The 22,505-nt window shown below is 29.6% G+C and overlaps 1 protein-coding gene across 1 annotated transcript in view; it reads right to left on the bottom strand.

The window, feature by feature from the left end:
- Window positions 1-768: 768 nt before the first annotated feature.
- LOC142322840 (uncharacterized) overlaps window positions 769-22,505 on the bottom strand; it is a 79,126-nt gene continuing 57,389 nt past the window's right edge. Inside the window, exons 4-6 of the mRNA XM_075361915.1 lie at window positions 20,581-20,735; window positions 5,993-6,129; window positions 769-1,022 (exon numbers count right to left, since the gene is read on the bottom strand). Coding sequence (XP_075218030.1) covers window positions 902-1,022; window positions 5,993-6,129; window positions 20,581-20,735 — 413 coding nt within the window. The 3' untranslated portion in view covers window positions 769-901. The remainder of the gene's footprint in view (window positions 1,023-5,992; window positions 6,130-20,580; window positions 20,736-22,505) is intronic.

A 22,505-nucleotide genomic window follows, 5' to 3' on the forward strand; every position in this document is an offset into this window, starting at 1 on the left:
AAAGTTAGTGAACAAGATCTGAGAACAATCTAAACAATATGAGAAGATTTTAAAAGTCAAAAAAGACTTTTTTAAAAAACATTTTCTTATTTTTCAAATGAACCAAGTACAAATCAGAATGAACAAAAAATGCAAATACAAATGTAAGAACAATATAGATAAAAATATAAATGAACAGTATAAAAAAAATAACTTTCATGATAGCAATTAATGAAAATTGCTTTACTGTATTAATGTTAGACAGTTATGATCATGAACATCAATTATAATATTAATAAAACATATATTTAACACAAATACATCAAACATATATGAAAATAATAGCTGTAACTATTTGTAAAAGATACGTAAAATGTAAGATACTGCCTATATAGACTTCTAAATTCATAAGTTCAAAAATATAAAATTGAAGTCACCCTCTGAATAATGCTGTATGATACACTTTCTGAAAGTAAATTCTTTTTCTAAACGGATATGTGGTTTTTTTTATAAAATTCCATTAATCTCTTTATAATAATAATAAAAATTGTGATTTTAGCAACAGATATCACAAAGATAACATTTTATAAATTATTTTCTATGAATTTATTGAAGAGACTTTTTTTAGACTATGGAAATCACTAAAATATTGGTGAACAAGATGGTAATAAAAAATTAAAATAATAGCATGCTTATATAAAAAGAAAAATCGTAAAAATATATTAATAGAGTTGCCTCTCTGTAAAATATTCATAAAAAATACTCATTAAATTGTGTCGTAAGAGTTTTATTAGAGAGAGCTTCTCAAATGTTCAATTACAAAATTTGTCACAAAAAAGGGAAAATATGTATTATTAAAAATAAATAAAAAATATGTTTCCAAAAGAAAAAAAAATTGTTGCTTTGCTTCTTTGATGATAATTCATCTTAACTGATGAGTTAGTTGATTACAGTGAGATGGAAAAACTGGCATAGGTTGATAAAAATGTGGGACGCTACTTGGTAATGGTTGTGCTGTTGGAAATCCTGGGTAGTTGAAGAACCTGAAAAATAAATAACCAACAATTAAGATGGAACATGAAATAAAAATATAAAAAATTGATTTCTAACTATGTGCTGGTATTTATAAACCGGTATAATATTTCTTTGATACCTCTAAATGAAACCATAAACTGCTGTATGAAGAGTAGATAGTACTAGAAAAATGTATTACTGAAAGAATTTGAGGCAGGATTAGTAATGCACCTCTGGAAATGCTTTGGAGACTGAAGCACATTTGCGGACAATTGGGACAAATGAGGTTGGGGGAAATCTAGAAAAATTATAAATAAATTTAACAAAAAAAAAGGAAAAATATATTCTCTCAAATTTATTTATAAATGAACAAAAAATAAGGTAGGTGTAGTTTAGATTATTGGTAGTTGTACTAATGGGTGTTTCAAAAAGGACGCAACCCCTTAGACATGAATTTATTATAAAAATATTAATGTTAATAAAATATTTATTCAACAACATTCAAATTATCTTTAATAACCTTACAAGATGTTCAAAATGATTTCCTGTGATCCCTATGCAGGTTCGTACACGTTTCATAACACTTGCAGCCTTTTTTCGTAATGTATTCTCAGTAATGTTTGAAATATTATTTTCATTGTTAGCCTTCAATTCCTAAGTGTATGAGGATTATATTTTAAATATACACTTTTTAATCATCCCCAAAGGAAAAATTCTGCTGATGTAAGATCTGGGGATCTTGGAGGCTACAACCCTCTTGATATCAAATGATGGCCAAAAAATTTCCGTAGCATCTTCAGCGTTTCATTAGCAGTATGACACGCTGCGTTATCCTGCTGGAACCAACATTCACGTTCGCTTTAATCTATCATGGCAATAAACTGTTTGATTAAGTTGCGATAAACCATACCGATAAACCACACAAATTTATAAAAAAATAAAGGCCTATTGTACGACGCCGGGAGATCGCACACCAAACATCAATTTTACGTGCGTGTAATAGTCATTCATGAAACACGTGAGAATTTTCAGCGCTCCATATTTGGTTGTTTTGGCTGTTAATGTAGCCATCCAAGTGAAATCATACCTCGTCGCTGAAATAAACACGATCCAAATTTTCAATACCTTTGTCATCAACAAGAGAAAAAAACCGACGGTAATAATGTAAACGTTTTCCGCGGTCAACTTCCTTCAGTTCTTGAACGACACCTATACGATAAGCATGCAATTTTAATTTATTAGTAGCCCTGAAAGCTGATAGTGAAAGCCCAGCCTGTGAAGATAACTTTCTGAGCGATTTTCTGGATGAGCGAATCAAACGTTCTTTCACACCCTCCAGAACTTCTATTGCTAACAGTGATGATAGACCTGTGTTTTTCCGATCATCACTCCCAATCTCACGAAATTTGTTTATCAAACGCGATATCGTAGACATATTAGAAACTGAAGAATTGAAAAATTTTATCCGAAACTCGTCTTTCACTCGTTCGTAAGACTTACACGCGCAATAAGTCTCAATAATAAACACACGGTCGTCCTTGGAAAACGACATGATTAACAGAAGAGAGACGAATTTATACTGTTATAGCACTAATGCATAAGAAGAACATTTCAGCTGATACAAGCTGCTAACCTTGAGTATAGTGTTGCCAGTTATCATCTAGGGAGAAATAAAATTTACCTATGCGTGACAGTTCTAAGTTCTTAATCTTAAAGTTGCGTCCTTTTTGAAACATTCGTTATAATCATTATGAGGGGTTGTTGGGGAAAGTTACAAAAATAAAATTACACAGCTCGTATTTGCCAAAAGAATATTGGACTTTATTTTTTTTACAGAATGAAATCAGAATTATATAACCATATTCATAAAACCAAGAAAAATGCATAAATACATTATTACATATTATTATTTTGTTAAGACAAATGCTTTGCACAAAATCTCCTTGTGCGAAATTTATATACAACAATGCTTAGGTAAAGTATAGGTAAACTTGTTACCTTAAATATTTCTTTTACATACACACAGTATATGATAACAATACAGAGTATAATGATAATATCTTATTATTTAACAGAGGATTACCTTATTATTTAGTAGACGATTACTGTTCAATGAAAAACAATATCTTGATACTCACTTGCACAGAATGTAATCTGGACTAACATAATAGAAAGTTTAACAAACGATTACTGTAGGATGAAAAACATTAATATCTTGGTATTCACTTTACGCAGGATGTAATCTGGATTATCATAACAGAGAGTTTAACAGACGATTACTGTAGAATGAAAAACATTGACATCTTGATATTCACTTGCACAAAATATAATCTTACAATTGTGGATTTTATATATGTCTACCTAAATTCCTTTGAGTTTAATATTTTGTCATACAATTATAGAGACGAAGAATCACAAACATAATGTTTAAAGGATTTTTGACATACAACATAGATTCATAAGTATTAAACATAAAGAATGTTCGCCGAGTTCACACAACAAAGATTCATAGGTATTATAACATAACAAAAGATACTTTCAGAGTTAATTGAAACATACACTTTTTAACTAGAAAACTTATAAAATCTTTAAACGTACGAAACAAAAAATGAAATGTACCTTACAAACGAAATGTTCACAAAGACAGCTTAACAAATTGTTGAAAAATATATATAATTTAATGTATGTACTTGTATACTGTATGATGTGTAAATCTTGACTGAACAATACAAGTCTTCAAATGATAGATTGAGGATAGACTAGACGAGACGAGAATAGACTGAGCGAGACGATGTTCAGAGAGAGACTGAGAGAGACTGACGATCAGAGAGAGACTGAGAGAGACTGATGGTCAGAGACTGGTCAGAGACAGAAAGACAGACTGAATCTAGTAACCCACCGGGTTGGTCTAGTGGTGAACGCGTCTTCCCAAATCAGCTGATTTGGAAGCCGAGAGTTCCAGTGTTCAAGTCCTAGTAAAGCCAGTTATCTTTACATGGATTTGAATGCTAGATCGTCGATACCGGTGTTCTTTGGTGGTTGGGTTTCAATTAACCACACATCTCAGGATTGGTCGAACTGAGAATGTACAAGACTACACTTATACATATCATCCTCATTCATCCTCTGAAGTATTATCTTAACGGTAGATACCGGAAGCTAAACAGGAAAAAGAAAGAAAAAAAAGAAAGAAAGACTGAATCTAGTGGGGAGCCGGCTTTATAGTGTAGATGGTGCCAAGTGAACCACCAGGAGCCGAGTGAACCACCAGGAGCCGAGTGAATCATCAGGAGCCGAGTGAAACACCAGGAGCCGAGTGAACCACCAGGAGCCGAGTGAACCACCAGGAGCCGAGTGAATCATCAGGAGCCGAGTGAAACACCAGGAGCCGAGTGAACCACCAGGAGCCGAGTGAATCATCAGGAGCCGAGTGAATCACCAGGAGCCGAGTGAATCATCAGGAGCCGAGTGAACCACCAGGAGCCGAGTGAACCACCAGGAGCCGAGTGAACCACCAGGAGCCGAGTGAATCATCAGGAGCCGAGTTCACGCAACATGTTTACGTATTTTTATTTATTATTATTATTTTATTTATTTATTTTTTTAAACATTATGAAATAATACATGATGAAATAATACAGAGTTAAATCTTAATAAATAATCAATACAAAAGGCATAAATAAAAATCAGCTGAGCATATATTTATATGTATGTTGAATGGAATGCATAAATTTCAGTGTATGACAAATTTTTTATTTATAATTGAAATATTCATTACATCGAAATACTGTTAAATTTTAGATGAAAATAAGTCAAATACCAAACAAGTTGAATTAACTTATAACTGCTTTACGCATTGGTGTAAACAGGTGTAATCATGATGAGATTTCCTTGAAAACATTCTACTTTAGGGATAAGTAGTTATTATATTTGTATCAGTATGAGAGAGTTGTTATTTTTCATTTACAGGATTTTGAACTACGAAGGTATTAGACACAATATACTTGAAGGATGATAAATTATTACTTTTTATGGTGTTTCGTTTAAGTATTTTATAAGTGTTTATTATAATGGTGCAAAAGTGTATTCTAATACATACGTATTATAATACACTTTTTTTTGATAATAATAATGTATCCATATTGGGTGCCATAATGTGATATGTTCCAAATATTCATAGCTCACTCCTTAAATTAGCCTACCTTTTCTTAAGACAAGTATCCTGTTATGTGAACTAAGAGAAATGCAAGAAGTGATGTTATTTCTTACTGCTTCCATCGAACCAAACAAACATACTGTGTTCATCGGTATACCAATTTCACTGAAATTGGTATTTTTCTTTTGAAGTTCAAAAGATGTTCTGCACTACACAAGACACCTTTATTCATTCACTACAGAAACTGGCTGTTAATGACCTTTTGAAAGAAAAATTACAAGTAGCCCCCTCTTTTCCATCAGATCCTTTACGTAGTTAAAGCAAAGAATAAGACTAGAAGAGATAATATGTAAAGCAATAGAGGGGTAATATATCTCTTTTTAAAACGACCCATTTTATTTTTTCCCTTTGCTTAGAAAAGGTATCTACTGTAATACTAATAGTTTGTTTTCCTTTATTCATTATCTTAACAGTGATTCTAAAAGTACATTTTAAGTTCTTTTTAAAAAAAAAACAGTGTTGTGAAAAACTAATCTACTTTTTAGGAGCATACTGTAAAAAACAACCTGAAATTGAAATAATTATGTTATAGGGTTCATAGTCACAAATGAAACTTATTGTGACATATTCTCTGGTACATACTGCTATCATACCATTGAACGTAACCCCTGCAGGAAGAAAAGATTAAAAGCTTATTATGTTTGATATTTCTCTGAGGTTTGTTGCATATTAAACAGATATATTTCATCATATTCTTTTATTTTGTTATATACTGAAGTAATTCAAGGTCGGTACTACTTTATCCTGTATTATTGTTATTGTAATTATACTTATTCATCTTACCAAAGACGATCTCCTAAAAATATTGGTCGAGGAGCAACTACCCCAAGTGAACTATAATATTGTTGGGCAAGAAGTTCTAAGTCATTTGTGTATTTTCGTTTCCATTTTGTGCGACGATTTTGAAACCAAATTTTTATCTGAAACAAGAAAAAATGAATAATAATATTATTATTATTCACAATTTATTTATAAATTTATTAGAAACACTTTTGTTTCCAAAAGTGTTATGGGTTGATTAGGTACATGCAAAGGAGATATTTGCCACCTCGTTTGTCTAATCCCTGATCTCTACTTTCCTGCTTGGATTCAGTGGACCTGGGCCTGATATTTAGTCGGTATACATGAGAATGGGGATCTGCAGGTAACATCTTTGGAGTGGTCACCTGTATGCTGTTTTGGAGTACATTTTATTGCTTGTGGCAACAGTGAGCCTAATTGCTAAAATTACCATTGATTGAAGGGAGGAAAATAGTAGTTTGTCATCATTTTTTTACTTTTTCTAACATTTTTATCTTCACTTCTTGCATCACAGAGTTTAATGATGAAAACTTTTACAAAAACAAGCCCCATCTGTTTTGTATTGATATATTAATGGGAAACAGCCAAAAAATAATAGGAAAATTTGATTCTATTCCAGAACAACCTAGTTATGGTACAATAAGTTATATATGATATATTGCAAATTATAACTTTTATTTAAAAAATAGTCCTCACTTTTTATAAAGCAGCATAATCCAAATGAGTTTCCCGTAAAATTTTGTACAACCTGGTGTTTTACTATACATTGTACGAATCAAAACAACTAAGTCTTTTAGACACCAGTAAAGAAAAATTATAAATCTTTTAATCTCTCTTATCCTCTGTAACGGTAAAACCAGGTTTCAACATAAGCTTATAGTGCAGTCATTAGATCAGTGACCTAGCCCATTGCTAGACCTGCGTGCTTTGAAAAAAATTGTCCAAATTAACTATAAGCCATTAAGCCAGACCACAACCAAAAATGAGCCACTAAATTCAATCTCAGTTTTTTACTCCAAACCGTTTCAGGGATGAAATGGGGAAAAATCTTTCATCTCCATTTCAACTGTTTAATTGTTTTTTCTTAAAAATATTTTCTTAAAAGATTTCAACAACCCAAAATAAAATTTCTTACAAATTAAGGGAAATAGAATGATAAATTAAAAATCTCATCTCCACTGATCTCCATTAAGGTATGACAATTTCCACCTTTTAAACAGAAGGTCCTTCATTTGAATCTTGTTCAGGCATGATATTTTTCAAATTTTATAAAATTCATCTTTATTATAAAAATGTAACAATAACTATAATTCAAATATAGTTATTGCAGTAAATATGTACATCAATCATAAGGATATAAAAAAAATAATAAATCGCATAAATTAAAATTTGAAAATTATGTTTAGATTATTTTTATATAAAAAAATTGATCGGAAAATTGTTTTGCAAAATAGTGTAAAAAGTAATAACGAATAATTTATATATTTCATTAACAAACGATAGAATGTAGCGATAAATTATGTAACAAAACATAAACAATATTATCTATAAAAATGCAAAAGAGAGAACATTATTGAATATTATCAGTTTCAATCAAAGCAAATTCCATCGGTATCACAGGAAAAAACAAAACGTCATAGCCATCTCATGTGATACCTAGCAACTACTGCTTATAATACATTAATAATACTACATGCATTATATAATTAATAGTTAATAATAATTTTAAGGCTTCAAATAAATATCGGAATTATATCGTTAACTCCTTGTCAATTCTCGATATTTCCTCAATCATTTCGAAAATATAACCTGTAATCGGGGTTTACATTAAAGAATAGTGAAAATAATAACAGAGATGGTATATGTACATTTTTACCTCAAACAATAATCGGACTTTGGGGGGGGGGGGGGTTGTTTCGTTTCAATTGCCATGTCTTGCATATTATTCCGAAAATGACAAGTATTATCACTCCAAAATATGAATGAGCAAAAACGTTTTTTATCCATTTACCCTATGAGTTGTCACAATTTCAGCGATTAATTCGAGTTCGACGAGCTTGTTCTTGACGGGTTAGTAAGTCGATCACACCCTGATGTCATTACGTCGAGGGCGCCGAACGGTCTGGTATTCGGCCGGATCCGAAGCAGGATGGTAGTGATAATGAAGATTAGAATTAGGTAGGAAATCGGCTCCAGCAGGGAAAAAATCATCGGTGTATACACTCTCATTGTGTGATGTTTTACATAAAAATGGATGTTTAAATTCAAGTTAGTTGTAGATCATCTTTGGTAATACCGCAACAAGGGAACCGAATATATTTTGACCAACGCTAAACGCATATCAATTACAATATGTAACCTATAAAAATATAAATCACCTGATTCAGCATTTACCATCTTTCTTTTCTGATTAATATAACTTAAGTCGTACATAACACAACAAACTTATAATTATAATAAAGGTGAAAATCATAAAATAATCTTGGAAATCAGTAACTAAAAATTAAGGCAATAATTTATTTTTTTAATTCGTATTATGAATTAACCTTATAATTTCTTAACGTAGTTACTACTATTATGATAATTATCACTAGTTCTGAAATGTATATTAAATAAATGTTACTGATAGTGAAAAAAATTATAATAGATTACGGATTATAATACATTACAAATTTCAATATGTGATGAAATATAACATAATGTAATTTAAGATTTAATATTACATATTATATTTGTGAAGTAGTATATTAGTGAAAACCTATCCGTGGACGGCGCGAAATATTCGCAGGTAAATAGCGGCAACGAAAAATTCCGAGCTGCCATGACAACAAAATCTGTAAATTTATACCAATTTGTCGCAACATTTACAGAAAGTGTTGACATTTTTTCGATCGTTTTAAGGAATAAACGGAAGTAGGTCGATTATATTAATCTAGAAAGAAACAAATATGAATAATTTCAGCTTGATGTCACAGCTAAGAAAGGATGTAGAATGAACAATATTTGAATTAATGAAATTTTAAATTTAATCACAAAGAAATTTAAGACTTTGTCTTTTTTCCTTACATTCTTATAATCCTTGTGCGATCTATCTTATAAAATTAGACATTTACGTAAAAACTTTATTAACTTTTCCACAAACAGACATTTTTATTTTTCAAAGCAAGGCTTCTTAAGTATCAAAAATATTCGCAACAATAAAAACGGTGTTAACGACGAAATAAATCTACAGCAATTTTAGTCGTTGCAAATTCTTATTCTTATAGTTAAACAGCCGAGTTGATCTGATCAAGAACACAATCCGCCGAATACATAGACACTCACGAATTTAACGCTGCAAATATTCCTCGCCGGTCTATGGGAGCAATAAAGAAGTAGCGTTCAGAACGCCCTCCTTCCTTTGAATAATAAATTTTATGACAGTTAAATCGGCTTTTCCTGACTTTTATCTACGTTTCTTACTTTGGAACTTTCTTTCTGAGCTAGTATTACTTTTATTATTTATGTCGTATGTATCTATTATTTCTGTCGTCCCTACATAATTTTTATTCCTGTCTTGTAGCTAATGGAGGATTGGAGTTGAAACTTTCTATCCATTTTCATAAACAGACATATATTGAGGTCTTACGGAGACAGGCTCTCCTCCATACTTAAAACTCTAAGTATTTAAAAAGAACCATTTTAAAAAGGATTAAAAACTAAAAGAAAAGAATCCCGGACTGGAATCATGGTTTCTGAAACAAAGAAGTTTACAATTAAAAATCTTTTGATCGTGAAATATTAGAATCCGACAGAGAAAAGGTTGAATTATAAAAGATAATCAAGGGTACAGTCAGGATTTTAAGGATCTTGCATGAATGGAGTCGAAAAAATAGCTGATGTCAATAGTTAGATGAGTTATAATTTATTCTCCTCTACAGCAAAGTAAATAAAAGCGAGAAAAGAGTTAGAGTGGATGTATTAGTAAATCAAAACATGAAATAAGATATACGAAACTGGTACATGATCTCCATACACACGTGGTTAACAATACAGAGGACTTTGGTGGTGTTGTTGGAAAGCATAGCCAGGAGAATCTTATTTATAATGGTGAACTCCATTTAGAATTTTGTGTAAGCAGTGAAAACATTTATATCGCAAACTTCAAGTTCGAACCTATAAAGACATCAACCAATATTTTGGGAGCGACCATTAAGAGGATGTGAAGAGATAATTGGCTATTTAGTCATAAGGAGGAATGATTTTAAGTTTTCCAGAGATTCATCAATATCCGGCTTCCCTTGTTCTGCTAGAATTGTCGGTTGATCGGATAGTTGTATGTTGATATTTCATTAATTTCAAATCGCGCTACATGAAATTTGAAATAATTGATAAAATACAAAACCAGTTTGTTGCATTCTGTCAGTTTCAAAAATGATTTTGAAAAATTAATATTCATTTACTTATTCGTTTGATCTTAACCGAGGATTTGATAAAACCTGTTACCATAGACTACGTCCTCACATCGGTAATATTACTCTGATATTTTAGGGGTTGCCAATATTTTAGCAGCCTCTATAATTTTCTATGTACCTTGTTGCATACTTTCAATATGTTTACTCCTTATAGTCTAATCGAAATATTTAATCAGTCAATATTCGAATGTTGGTAAGTAATTACTGACATGTGTGTTCATGTCAGCCTCTCTCTCACTCTTTGAGTGTGTGTGTGTAATTTTAGATGCTGTATGTGTCACGCCTACACAAGTTAGACTAAACTTTAATGGATTAATCCTGTTATTAAAAAAGGACATTGGAAAATACATTTTTTTAATTATTTATTTTTGTTTTGAAAATAAATCATAAAATTTTTAACTTCAATACACTTCTCCAATTTTTTTTCTCGGTTAGACGCACTTTTTCAGCCTAAAAAGCCGCATAATACTTCTTACACCCTACATCCGTAATTATTTGTATTACATATGCTATTCTTTAACCTCCTTTACTGTTTTTAACTTCTACACTTACTTCTAGAACCAAATTCAATAATCCTAGATCCTTAATAAGCAATTACTTTTGTCCTTTATAAAAAATTCTGCCACAAACTTCTCAATAGTTTGATTTCTATTTTTACGGTTATTATTAAATGTATTAAAAACCTAACACATAGTATTTATAGTACCTAACAGCAGAGCCTTTACTCTGATTTTTCTGTCTATATTTCACTGCCAAAGTGGAAAAAGTTCATATAAACATTTATCCTAAAATGCTTCGAATTGATATTAATGGTTCGACAGTTAAAATTACCACCATTTTGAAATTTTGAAAACATAAAAAAATTTATTTATTCATTTCTTAGAGAATGTCGATTTAAATGCGTATGCAGAATTTCGGCTGAATATTTTAATCCTACCTTTAGGATGAATTTAAAACAAAAGACAAAAACCCAGACAGAAAAACAAAGAAAAAAATTGTGGTTTAAGATTATTCCTAATAAAAATATATTTATTAAACATTTTATAAACTTCAAAATCTAGTAACTATTACGGGGACCGTAATTTCTCTTGTACTTTTGACTTCGTAAATACTTGAAGGAAGTAATTTATTTCTTCGTTGAGGACATTTATATCTGCCTACTAAAATGTGACTGTAATTACGCTTAACGTTTATTGTGTTTAAATATATCTAAAATTATCCGCTGTTATAAAAACATGTGATACAGTATGATTTATGTTTGTTTGGTGCCGTGATCGCGACCTAAAATTAACTAAAAATTATTCCTGAAAACGGTGAACCCATTCTCAAGAATAATATAACGTGTCAAGGTAACTGCAAAAATTAATCCTTCTTCAATGAGCCCAGTGTACTTTAGTACACCGACATAGCAAGCCTAAAAAAATAACCGTGTAAATCACACCTCATTCTATTCTAAAGGAACTATCACTTATGCATCTTGTTTCTTGGATGATTTACATACAGCTTGATCATATTTTTGACTGGAACAGATAGTGTGAAGCAACAAACTAATGTTTTTTATTTGTTACGAGACGAAATCATTATGTCTTGATTCAATAAAAGTAAACTGGCAGTAGGGATACGTTCACCGTCTCAACTCGTAGGAGAGTAATTATACATAAATAAGTTACAAAATGAGGGAAGAACTAAAACCCTTCCGGCTGATTCTGTTTTAGTATTTGTTTTTTCGGTTTTATGCATTTTTAGATTATTATTATTACATGGATATTTCGAAATTATTTTATAATACTTTAAATAATAATTAGCAAGTAAATATGTGAAAAACTGAAAGGAACTGACAAAAGCTTTACAAAATCCTTTTTTCGAATGAAAAACAATGAAGAGATTTTTTTTTTTCATAAAATCTACCTTCATATTTTAAATCTTATAATTTTATCCAATATTTTTTTTAATCTTTCTCATTTCTAGTTAAAAACAAAAAAAGATTATTTACCTTAATTAAATATGAACAAAGTATTTTGGGGGGGGGGGGGGTGGTTGGGTGGCAAGGAGTATATAATTACATACTAATGATGGTAAGATATATACTAACACCTTTTAACTTGTTATTTATTTCTTAAACTGACACGTGTCTTAGAACACGTGACTTATGTGTCGCTGTGACTTCCTTGGCGCCATCTCCTTAAAGGCGCCTACAGTTCCGTGAGAATACCGTTGTCTCGCAGATTTTTCTTACTGAATTAACATATGTTTAAATTTTACCCTATAAATGAAAAATTACAAACTTCTAATTTAGAAATACCTTACACATGGCTTTTTAAACACGAGATCCTCTACTGTCGAATCGTTTACACAGTAACTATAGATTTTACCTTTTGAAAAGGAAAAGGTTTACGAATTATTTGAAAAATGAAGTAATCTTATTAATTTAAATGTATTTTATTCAAGCCTTTGTTATTCTACAGGCAAAGAAATCATTGAAAATCATGTTGCCTTATTTTACCACCTTCATCGCAGTAATGTTAATGATACTTTCGTTTTTATAACGTGTTATTTGTATATAAAAAGTTAGTTAACTGGGGGTCATACTCTGAAGTATCCGTGTATATTTAATCTTTTAGAGAATATAAATAAAGTAGTGGAAATTTTAGTAAATAATTAAGAATGTCTTTTTTTCTGATAAAGTAAAAGCAATGAGATTGAATGGGTAAGCTTAATTCATACGTGAAATGAAAAAATGAAATATTTTTTTAGTATTAAACTAGCCGAACGATTGATAATAAAATTCACTATTTTTTTTTCTTTTGAACGTATTAATGCAGTAAGTATCCCTTATAATATTTACGAAATTAGAAAAAAAATTATTGTAATATTATAGTACTAATTCTTTTAAATGTATATTTTCTATAATTACAATTTTTGGTGTAGACATTTATTAGTTAGAGATGTAATAAATAAAAACATTATGGAACCAAGAATGTTAATCAAATAGCTGCTAATGAGGGTTTAAATCTCACCGCCCTCATCCATCTATGACATAACTAACATCTAACAGAGATTCGTCTGCCTTTTAAAAGGACAGACACTCGTTTCCAACCCCTTTTTCCTATTTCTAGATGTTTCTCTTGTTCTTACATTTAAAACATGATCTTTTTTAATTTAAAAAAAGGAAAGTTAAAACTATCAAAAATAATAAAATTACTCCTGAATTATTAATTACAAAAATAAATGAAAAATTTTTTTTAATAAAATTTATTTATTTTTTAGAAATATGTCTTGTAAATTACAAAACAAGTATAAATATTTTAGATGTAAGAAAAAAGACATTGTGAATCATTATTAGTTATTGTACAAATAACTATCAACAGACATAAGCTGTGTTTTCTTATCCTCAACATCAAACCTTCTACATCCAATGTAATTTATTGTTTTTCTTCTTCTTGTATTGCCGACTTAGGACCATAATAAATATCTTAATCATTTTTTCTCTTTTGATTTCCTTTCTTCCCAATATTTCTTCATTCTTTCTTTCCGTTTTATCTGTAGCCATATTTTTGGGGGGTTTTCTTGGAAACCCTTGTTTCTTAAAATACTATTTCTATTTAAGATTATTTCTTCCACGATATTTAAGTTCTCTCATATCCTTTAAAGTTTCATTAAACCAGGTGTTTTTAGTTTTTTTATTATAGACAAAATAAAAAAATTATTTTAGTCAGATTTTTCTTCCGTTCTGAAAAGATGTCTAAAATATCAGTTTTCTTTTCCAAATAACATTTGAAAGTCCGTCATTAAATTTATAAATATTTTCAATTTTTCTAATCATCCATTTATTCTCCTCAATTTTAACTGCTCCTAATATTTTTCTAAATATTTTCCTCTCTTTTTACCACTTGTATTAACTCGTTCTTGGACTACGTATATGAGATTCATGGTGCGGAACCTTTTAGTCGAATTTTGAAGCACTTCCGCTTATCCATTCGCTCTGAAATTTTGCATACAAGTTTCCTCCAGATGACAACACATTTTAGCAACATTTTCAAGTCGCAGAATTTGTTAATGAGTGAAAAAAATGCCTCTTAATAAAGTGAAAAAATGTCCCTCAAACTTGTGCAACCTCGTTTACATGCATGCTTTCTGAGTGAAAGAATTATCCATGTTTGTAATATTGTCGTTTCGATTCATTAAATTGAACGAAAATATTTTTTCTGCGGCTGAGGCAAAAATTCAAATTTCATATAACGGTTACATTCAATATTTATGTCTGATGATTCATGATACTTATGAGCTAGTAAATAAAAGTCATTACTCCTCTTCGACCATAAGTGAGAAGTGCTCATTTTCCCCGCGTAGATTACAAACTAAGATCAAAATCACCTTAAAATTGCAAAAAAAATACATCAAAAATGTTCGAAAATGTACAAAAAAAATCAAAAAAGTAATTTTGCTGCCGACAGAACTTGAACACGCGACCGCACGCACCCAGGGTGAAAAAAAATTGCCCTTAAATTATGGCTGGAGTTTGGAAATCCGGAATTTCCTTTGGTGTATTGAGTGACATTACTGACTGGTTCAGTGTATTAGTGCATGAGAAATTTTAATATGTGAGACCAGAGACCTAAGATTTGTGATGTTTGAAGTGTATATAAGTATATACAGTAATATTTTAAGATATATGAACTTTTAGAGCTGCCTATACTCTTGTCTGCGGTATTGGAAGTTGGAGGCATGAAAATTTCGAAAGATCGCTCAAACCTGTAGGCTAGCGCAGCTGTAAAGTATAAACTTATGAAGACTAGAAAATTAAAAACCACTATTATATTAAACGCTCTAAAAAGTAGAAAATAAAAAATATATTAAAAAAATGTTTAAATACAACTCTTAAATTAAACGCACTAAAAGGTAAAAAATAATTTCAGGACGGTGTCTCAGAATGGATTTGACAACAAGCTTTGATGGTGATATGTATGATTATGTGAAAGTCATAGCTTCAAATTAAAAATTTAATGTTTTTGTCAATTTTTTCGTATGCGTGATGAATGACCTAAAGAGTGGAGAGCTCATGTAAAAGAACAAATCTTTACACCCCACTGTTTATACAATTCATCGCCCATATGAAAAAATTGATAAAAACATTAAATTTTTAATTTGAAGCTACGACTTTCACATACTCACACATGTCACCATCAAAGCCTGTTGTCAAATTCATTCTGAGATACCGTCCTAAAATTGTTTTTTACCTTTTAGTGCGTTTAAGAGTGGTGTTTTAAAATTTTTTTTACATATTTATTATTTCTACAGCTCTTCAATTTCGCCTATATTATTCATACATAATCACTCCGAGGCATGCAAAAATTCAAGTCTCATAACTGTGTTGTAATGCATAACTTTGTGTTTCTGGAAACTGATTTTTTATTGTATAAATGCTTTGTTAAACGATACGCAAGATCCATTTTACTAGCTTTAACTTTATTTGAGTCTTTACCTAAAGCGTTAGGTTTTAATTATTTCAACTAGATATTTTAAGTTATTCAATTAATTTATTAATTTTTCCGTATTCGGTTTTTAAAGTCTTTGTAGCATTTTTAATATTTTTTATAAATTTAGGTTTTTGAAAATATTTTTTGTAAACCTGTTTTTTCAAACTAACATTTTTTTAAAAGATTAGTTTGAATTTCTCCAATTTTAATATCCGGAGACTAAATAGCCATATCATCTGCAAAGGCCAAACAATTTATTTTGAGATTCTTACCCTTGCTTTGTAGTTTCACATTTTCTAACCTTGAAATCTCCATCTGTTTGTTCCATTTCCTATTTACTTTGCCATCATTGGCACTTACCTCACACCTCTTTTGATTTAAAATGTTCAGAGCTTAGTTCTTGAAATTTTATTTTTGAGAAAGTATTTATAAGGGCTTCTTTTACTAGATTCAACTTTTCATCTCAAAATTCCTGTTGTAAGTTCAACAAGAGCTTGTCTATCTATTGAATCATAGGCTTTATTAAATTTCACAAAAATGATTACAATATTTTTACCGCTTTTGTTATAACCTCAAATAATTGTTTTTAAACTAAAAATTTGTTTTGAATAAGAACGATCCTTTCTGAAACCTCCCTGGAATTCTCCAATTTGCGGTTCTGATTGTACTTCAGTAATATTTAAAAGTTGTTTGAGAATTTTTGTTTAATATTTTGTAATATTCTTTATTTTCTACAGTTTTAACCTTCTACACTTTCTTGTTTATTTAAATTATTTAACCCAGAATCTCCTAATATATGTCCTAATATTTAAGTTTTAATTAAAATTTTAAAAACTTTAATATGTATCTATATACTGGTAAGTTACTGTCAAGCCCTTATTTGCAAGTTTTAAGTAGTCTACTGCATTGTACGATATTTTTTTTCTATAAATGAGTTAAAATAAATAAATGTATCGTCAATAATTAATTTATTGTTATAATTTAATCACTAACCGTGCCGCCATGACTACGTATATATGTTAAGCATACGAGTATAATAATAGCGACCAAAAGCTTTTTTCTCGTAATACAGTATTTAAGGAATATTCTTATATGTGAACGTATTTCTGTATTTTACATATGTTTGTGTAGAGTATTCAAAAGATAAATCAGAAAAAGTAAACAATCTCTTAAATTATTTTTTCTTAGTAATTATTATTTTTTTAATCACGATTACGTTTTTACGAGTTCTTTAGGGGGGGAAAATAAATAGCTTATTAATAATTTCAATTCTGAATAAATCTAAAACTTGAATTTTTGTTCAGTAATTACACATTTTCCATTCTTTAATGTTCATTTAGTTTTTAAGACGGATTACACCGTTGTCTCCTGGTACGGGTACATTTGTCAATTACTATGTTAGATAATTCATTGTAAAATTAAGGAAAATTGATAAATTAATAATAAAAAATAAAAAGTAAAAACATAAAAATAAAAGTTATATATCGTTTATATAATTTAACTGGAAGATGTATCTGAAGATGAATTTGTAACTGGATGATGAATTCATTGCAGAGTAATGATTTAAAAATAAAATAAAAATTAGATTAAATATGCTAAATTTTACCAAAAAGTTATCAATTGGTAAATAGTGATAATATAGTAAAAACAGGATCTTGAGAAAGACGATGAACAACTGATTATTTCGCAAAACCTGGAACGTCTCGGGGAGTATCATCCGGAAAATTGGAGGGTACAAAACTAATTATTAAGATTCCAGTTGTAGAACCTCGGTTGGTTAAACTGATTCCGGTAAATTATCAAATTTAAACAACGTCGGATGCAGTTTCATTGCGTCCTTCTGCATCAATAAAATCTGATGACCTTAACAGTCGATGTAGTTTAAAAAAGAATAATAGTAAATGTAGAAGTGAAAAATGTAAATCTTTTGTAGGAAATAAAAATTGTGTAATATGAAAAAATAAATAAGAAATCATCACATAAAATAAATGAAAATTTTATAATTGAGATAATTAAGAACCGGATAAATGTTATTTAATAATTATATTTTTATTTTATTTTATAATAATAATAATAAACAAATAAAGTTTACAATTCGGTATTTCATTTATTTACTTGTAATACGAAGATTATTTCATCAGCAGTGTCAAATTACTTTTTCATGAAAATATCACTGATAATAATGGAATTATAAATTAAAACGAGTATGGTAGAAAATCGTCGTGACTAATTATCTAGCTTAAATCAAACAGCAAATTAAAAAGACTGCTTTCGTAGTTAATTTGTAACGTAACCTTTAATAGCGATTAATTTTTGTTATGAATAGTATACATTCCACAAAACTATATTAAAATATATCTTATTTACTTGGACATTAAAATTCATAATATAAAATCTGCACAAAGAACTTTAACAAAAATAATATCATATAGTAGGTTAGGTTTTATTTCACTTTTAAAAGATGACGTAATCTTTTTTTTTGTTTAGTCGTGTACAACAAATAATATCTAACCGGTATACTTTTATATAGAACTCAAACAGTTTTTATGGTAAAAACGAGTTATTCAGATGGCATATCGCTGAAAATAAGTATCGCTTAATGTAGATGCATATCATGAATCTGTGTAATATAGAAATATAACACTTATTAAGTTTTATAATCTAATTATTATTTTTAATCTATATTTTTTTGGAAAATCGAAAAGGTTCATTGTTTATTAGCACGGAATGTTAGGGACTTCACAAGACAGAATATGGTTATTTACACAGATATACTATCCAGGCTCCGCCTTTATTCCCACCTCTTTACTCCCTATTTCATGAAAATATACCAAGCTTTTGCTGATGGAATTACGAGATAACAGAGGCGGAGCTTGCATTGAACGTCCCTATTCCTGTTATTGTTTGTAGTAATGCTGATTATTCTTGTTATTGTATTATTATATACGTATAATTCAGCTCGGTTCGTTCACCGATCTTCGTTCTCAAAAGAATAGATACGATTTAAAATAATAATAATGATATAAATTCTTTAAGTGAAGTAAATTAATTTTATTAATAGATAATTTTTGTTCTAAATATAAGACGCTGTAGCTTCAAATCCAATTAACTGGATATTATGTACATTTACTAGCATCCCCGTCGCAGCTTCGCCCGCACTATTTGGTTATTTGCGTTTCCGTCGCGGTCAGGAGATATTTAGCAAGTCAGGGTTCGCTTCGCTCGTTCTTCCCGTCAAACCGTGGAGCTCTGCCCTTTGCCTATCTTGTGTTCATTAAGCTCATCCTTGTGAGAATAATAATGATGAAAAAAATAAAAACTAGTTCAATTTATAAAAAATATCTGTGTACTTTAATTTCTTCAGAGCAACAGTTTGGTCAGTACAGGACCCCAAACTTTCAGTGGTCTGAAGAATGTGGGTTTCAAAATAATCGGCCTCCATCTTAAAAAATATTAGTTGTAGCTGGTTACCCGTACTTCGTACGAGTAAAAATGTGTTTTGCCCGGTTTTAGCGTTACCCAACAAAACCCACTAGGAGGTCGCCGTACTTCGTTTCTCATTAAAAAAAATATATTTTATGTTTTTTAGTCAAGCAACCCTTTTTTAGGGTTTAGGGTTTTTTAGGCAGTAACCGTATGCAGCCAGTCGCTTCGCACAGCCATTTCGGTCAGTGGCTGTGTTGATTGAGCTATCACGCCATACACCGTCGCAACCCTTAAAAAATCGAAATTAAAAACACCCTAAAATATTTTTTTAATATATTTAGCCGAAGAATTTTTGCAAACTCCATATCGAGTGAATATTTCGTTTAGTATAGTCGGAAATGGGAAAGATTTTCCATCATTGTTCGACATTTTTTTATCTTTCTTCATTTCTTTCAAGGTAAAATTTCGAAAAATGTATAAATTAGTTTTTAGATATTCACGTGAGGATTACACACACCAAAAATCAAGTTGATGTCTACATTTGTTACTGAAAAATTAAAAAAATAGTATGGCTTCGTTTTTATTCAACTGTCCATTTTCTTCCTATCCTTTTTTTTCTGCCACAAAAATTTCTGTATTATAAATTATTATTCAGAAGTTATCTGTATTGTAGCAATCCTCTTCTTTCAAGCCTATCCTTTGGAGGACCTCTTCCATTTGTTTCAGATAATTTTATTTGTTTTTCATGTTTTACAGCTTGTCAAAGATTTGCTTATTTAATCTGTTTGGGTTCATCCTGATCATATGCTCTAAGAAATTGAACCTTCTTTTCCTTATATCTGTTTCTAGGTCTTCTTGATTTGGCTAGATCTCCTTTTTAGATTTTAGTTTGTATCATTGCTCTATTACCTCTAGTCCATGGATTTCCCTTAGTATTCTTCTTTCGATCTTGAGCAATTTATATAAATATATATTTTTTTATACCTTTATCATGCTGCTAGTAAGTAGCATAAAAAAGTAGCAAAAAATAGAAAGTAGCAAATAAAGTTTATTTTCAGCCCATTAGCTGAATTTATTTATTTATTTTCTTCATATATAAAAGCTAAAAAATTATAATATCTAAAATCAAAGAAGAAATGAAATATTATTTATTAAATTTTAATAGTATTATACATTATTATTTAAAAATATACTGAAAGGAAAATCAAATTACCTGGGTTTCTGTAAGTTTGAGTGTTCTGCTCAAATGTAGACGTTTACTCACAGATAAATATTTATTCTTTTCAAATTCTGATTCAAGAGCTTTTATTTGTGTAGCTGTAAATGCAGTTCTTGGACGTTTCTTTCGGTCTTCTTGAGGAATTTGTCCTAAAAAAAATTAGTATTAAAAACTTTATAAAAACAAAAAAAAAAAAATACATAAAGATTTTTTGTTGTGGGGGGGGGGACAAAGTTCTCCATAACTTAAGCATCCCTTTCCTAGATTTTAACATTAACATCTTTCGGGAATTTCTTTTTTAAATACTTGATCTTTTTTATTATACAGTATCCTCCGAAGAAAAGGAGAAATTTCAGGACATGTTCTACTGATGAAAATAATGAAAAAATTCTATTAACATAGATTTGAAAATGATTTGTTTTCGAGTTACGACCAGCGAATGATTTCGCCCGGATTTCAGCTCTTCTAATAAAAAGAAGCCCTACTGTAATTTTTAGGAATCAAATTAAAGAGAAAAGTTGATGGTTTTTTATGTAATTTGAGCTATGAAATAGGATAAAACAGGTCTCAGAATTATAACTCCAGTAGCTTTTAAGATATCTGACATAAAACACAAAATTCGGTGTCAAAACTCAGTTTTTTTTAGGTTTGTAGTACAGTAGCTTTGTTAAATGACTAATAAATGTGGAAGATTCAGTAAAAAAAACTTGTAGAGAATTTAGTTTTGAGAATATTAATGTAAATATAGCCAATAAAACGTAAATAAAAACTTTTATAAATACTTTTTTGAAGCAAAACAGACGAAAAATAGAAAATAGACAGAAAATCATATTATTCTTTCTGTACCTGATAAACATTCTTTTTAAAGCATTCTTCGGTGTATCAGTATTTACGAACAAAAGGGTCATTTCCAACAGTTAGAAAACAAGAAAACTCTTAAAAACCATATAAAAAAATTAAAATGGTAAAATCTAAAACTAGTTTGTAATTTTGATTGTTAAACAACCATCATCAGTAGAAATTGAGGAAATAATATATTAAAAAACGAAAATAAATTTAAAAAAAACAATACCTATAAAACACTACAGGACGAATATTTCTCAAAGAGTTGATGCAAAAAACTATTATCGTTTTTGGCAATCCCAAAAGAAAGCTTAAAAATACCAAAAATCATTAACTTAGTGTGCCTACCACTATTTAATGCAAGCTCCTTATACGGTTGGTTAAGATAAAAATTTTTCACAAGAAAGGTAGAAATAGCATGAACTTTAAATCAAACAGACACCCTAAAGTACGGCAAAATTTAGGATGGGATAACCCTTTGAATGTTCTTACAATGGAAAATTCTCACAAAAAGATTTTCATATCACAGAAATTGAGAAAATCTCTGCAATATTGTTAAATAAAGTTTCATAACTATAATTCTTTCTTCAGATATCGATTGGAATTTCTAAAACGAAAATAGTTATTAGTGTCTTATTGTATTTAAGCTATTAGAAGTACTCGTTTTACTCTTCTTTGTAAATATTGTTTATCTTTTATTTAATTTAATTATTTATTTACTTTTTTGCATATTACTTCGGCAATATCTACTGATGATAAAATTGTTTAACAACTGAAATTATCATCTAGTTTTAATTTTGAAGTAAAGTCTTTGTTAATAGTTTTTTTTTAAATATATATTTTTTAATTTACTTTAATAATCGTTTAATATTACTACTTTTTCTGTTTAAAGATACTAGTTGTATTAAATATATTTTCTTTAAACCTAAACTTTGTATTTTTTTTTTCTGCATATACAGCATATCGGTAACGTGGTATAAAATTATGGCGTATCACAAGATTCATTTTATTCTGATTTTTACCAGTCAATGAATTAGGGTATGTTAAAAAACGTAATCCTGCAAGCACGAAGACTA

This window comes from Lycorma delicatula, chromosome 4 (assembly GCF_047948215.1).
Source record: "Lycorma delicatula isolate Av1 chromosome 4, ASM4794821v1, whole genome shotgun sequence".
Classification (NCBI taxonomy): Eukaryota; Metazoa; Arthropoda; class Insecta; order Hemiptera; family Fulgoridae; genus Lycorma; species Lycorma delicatula.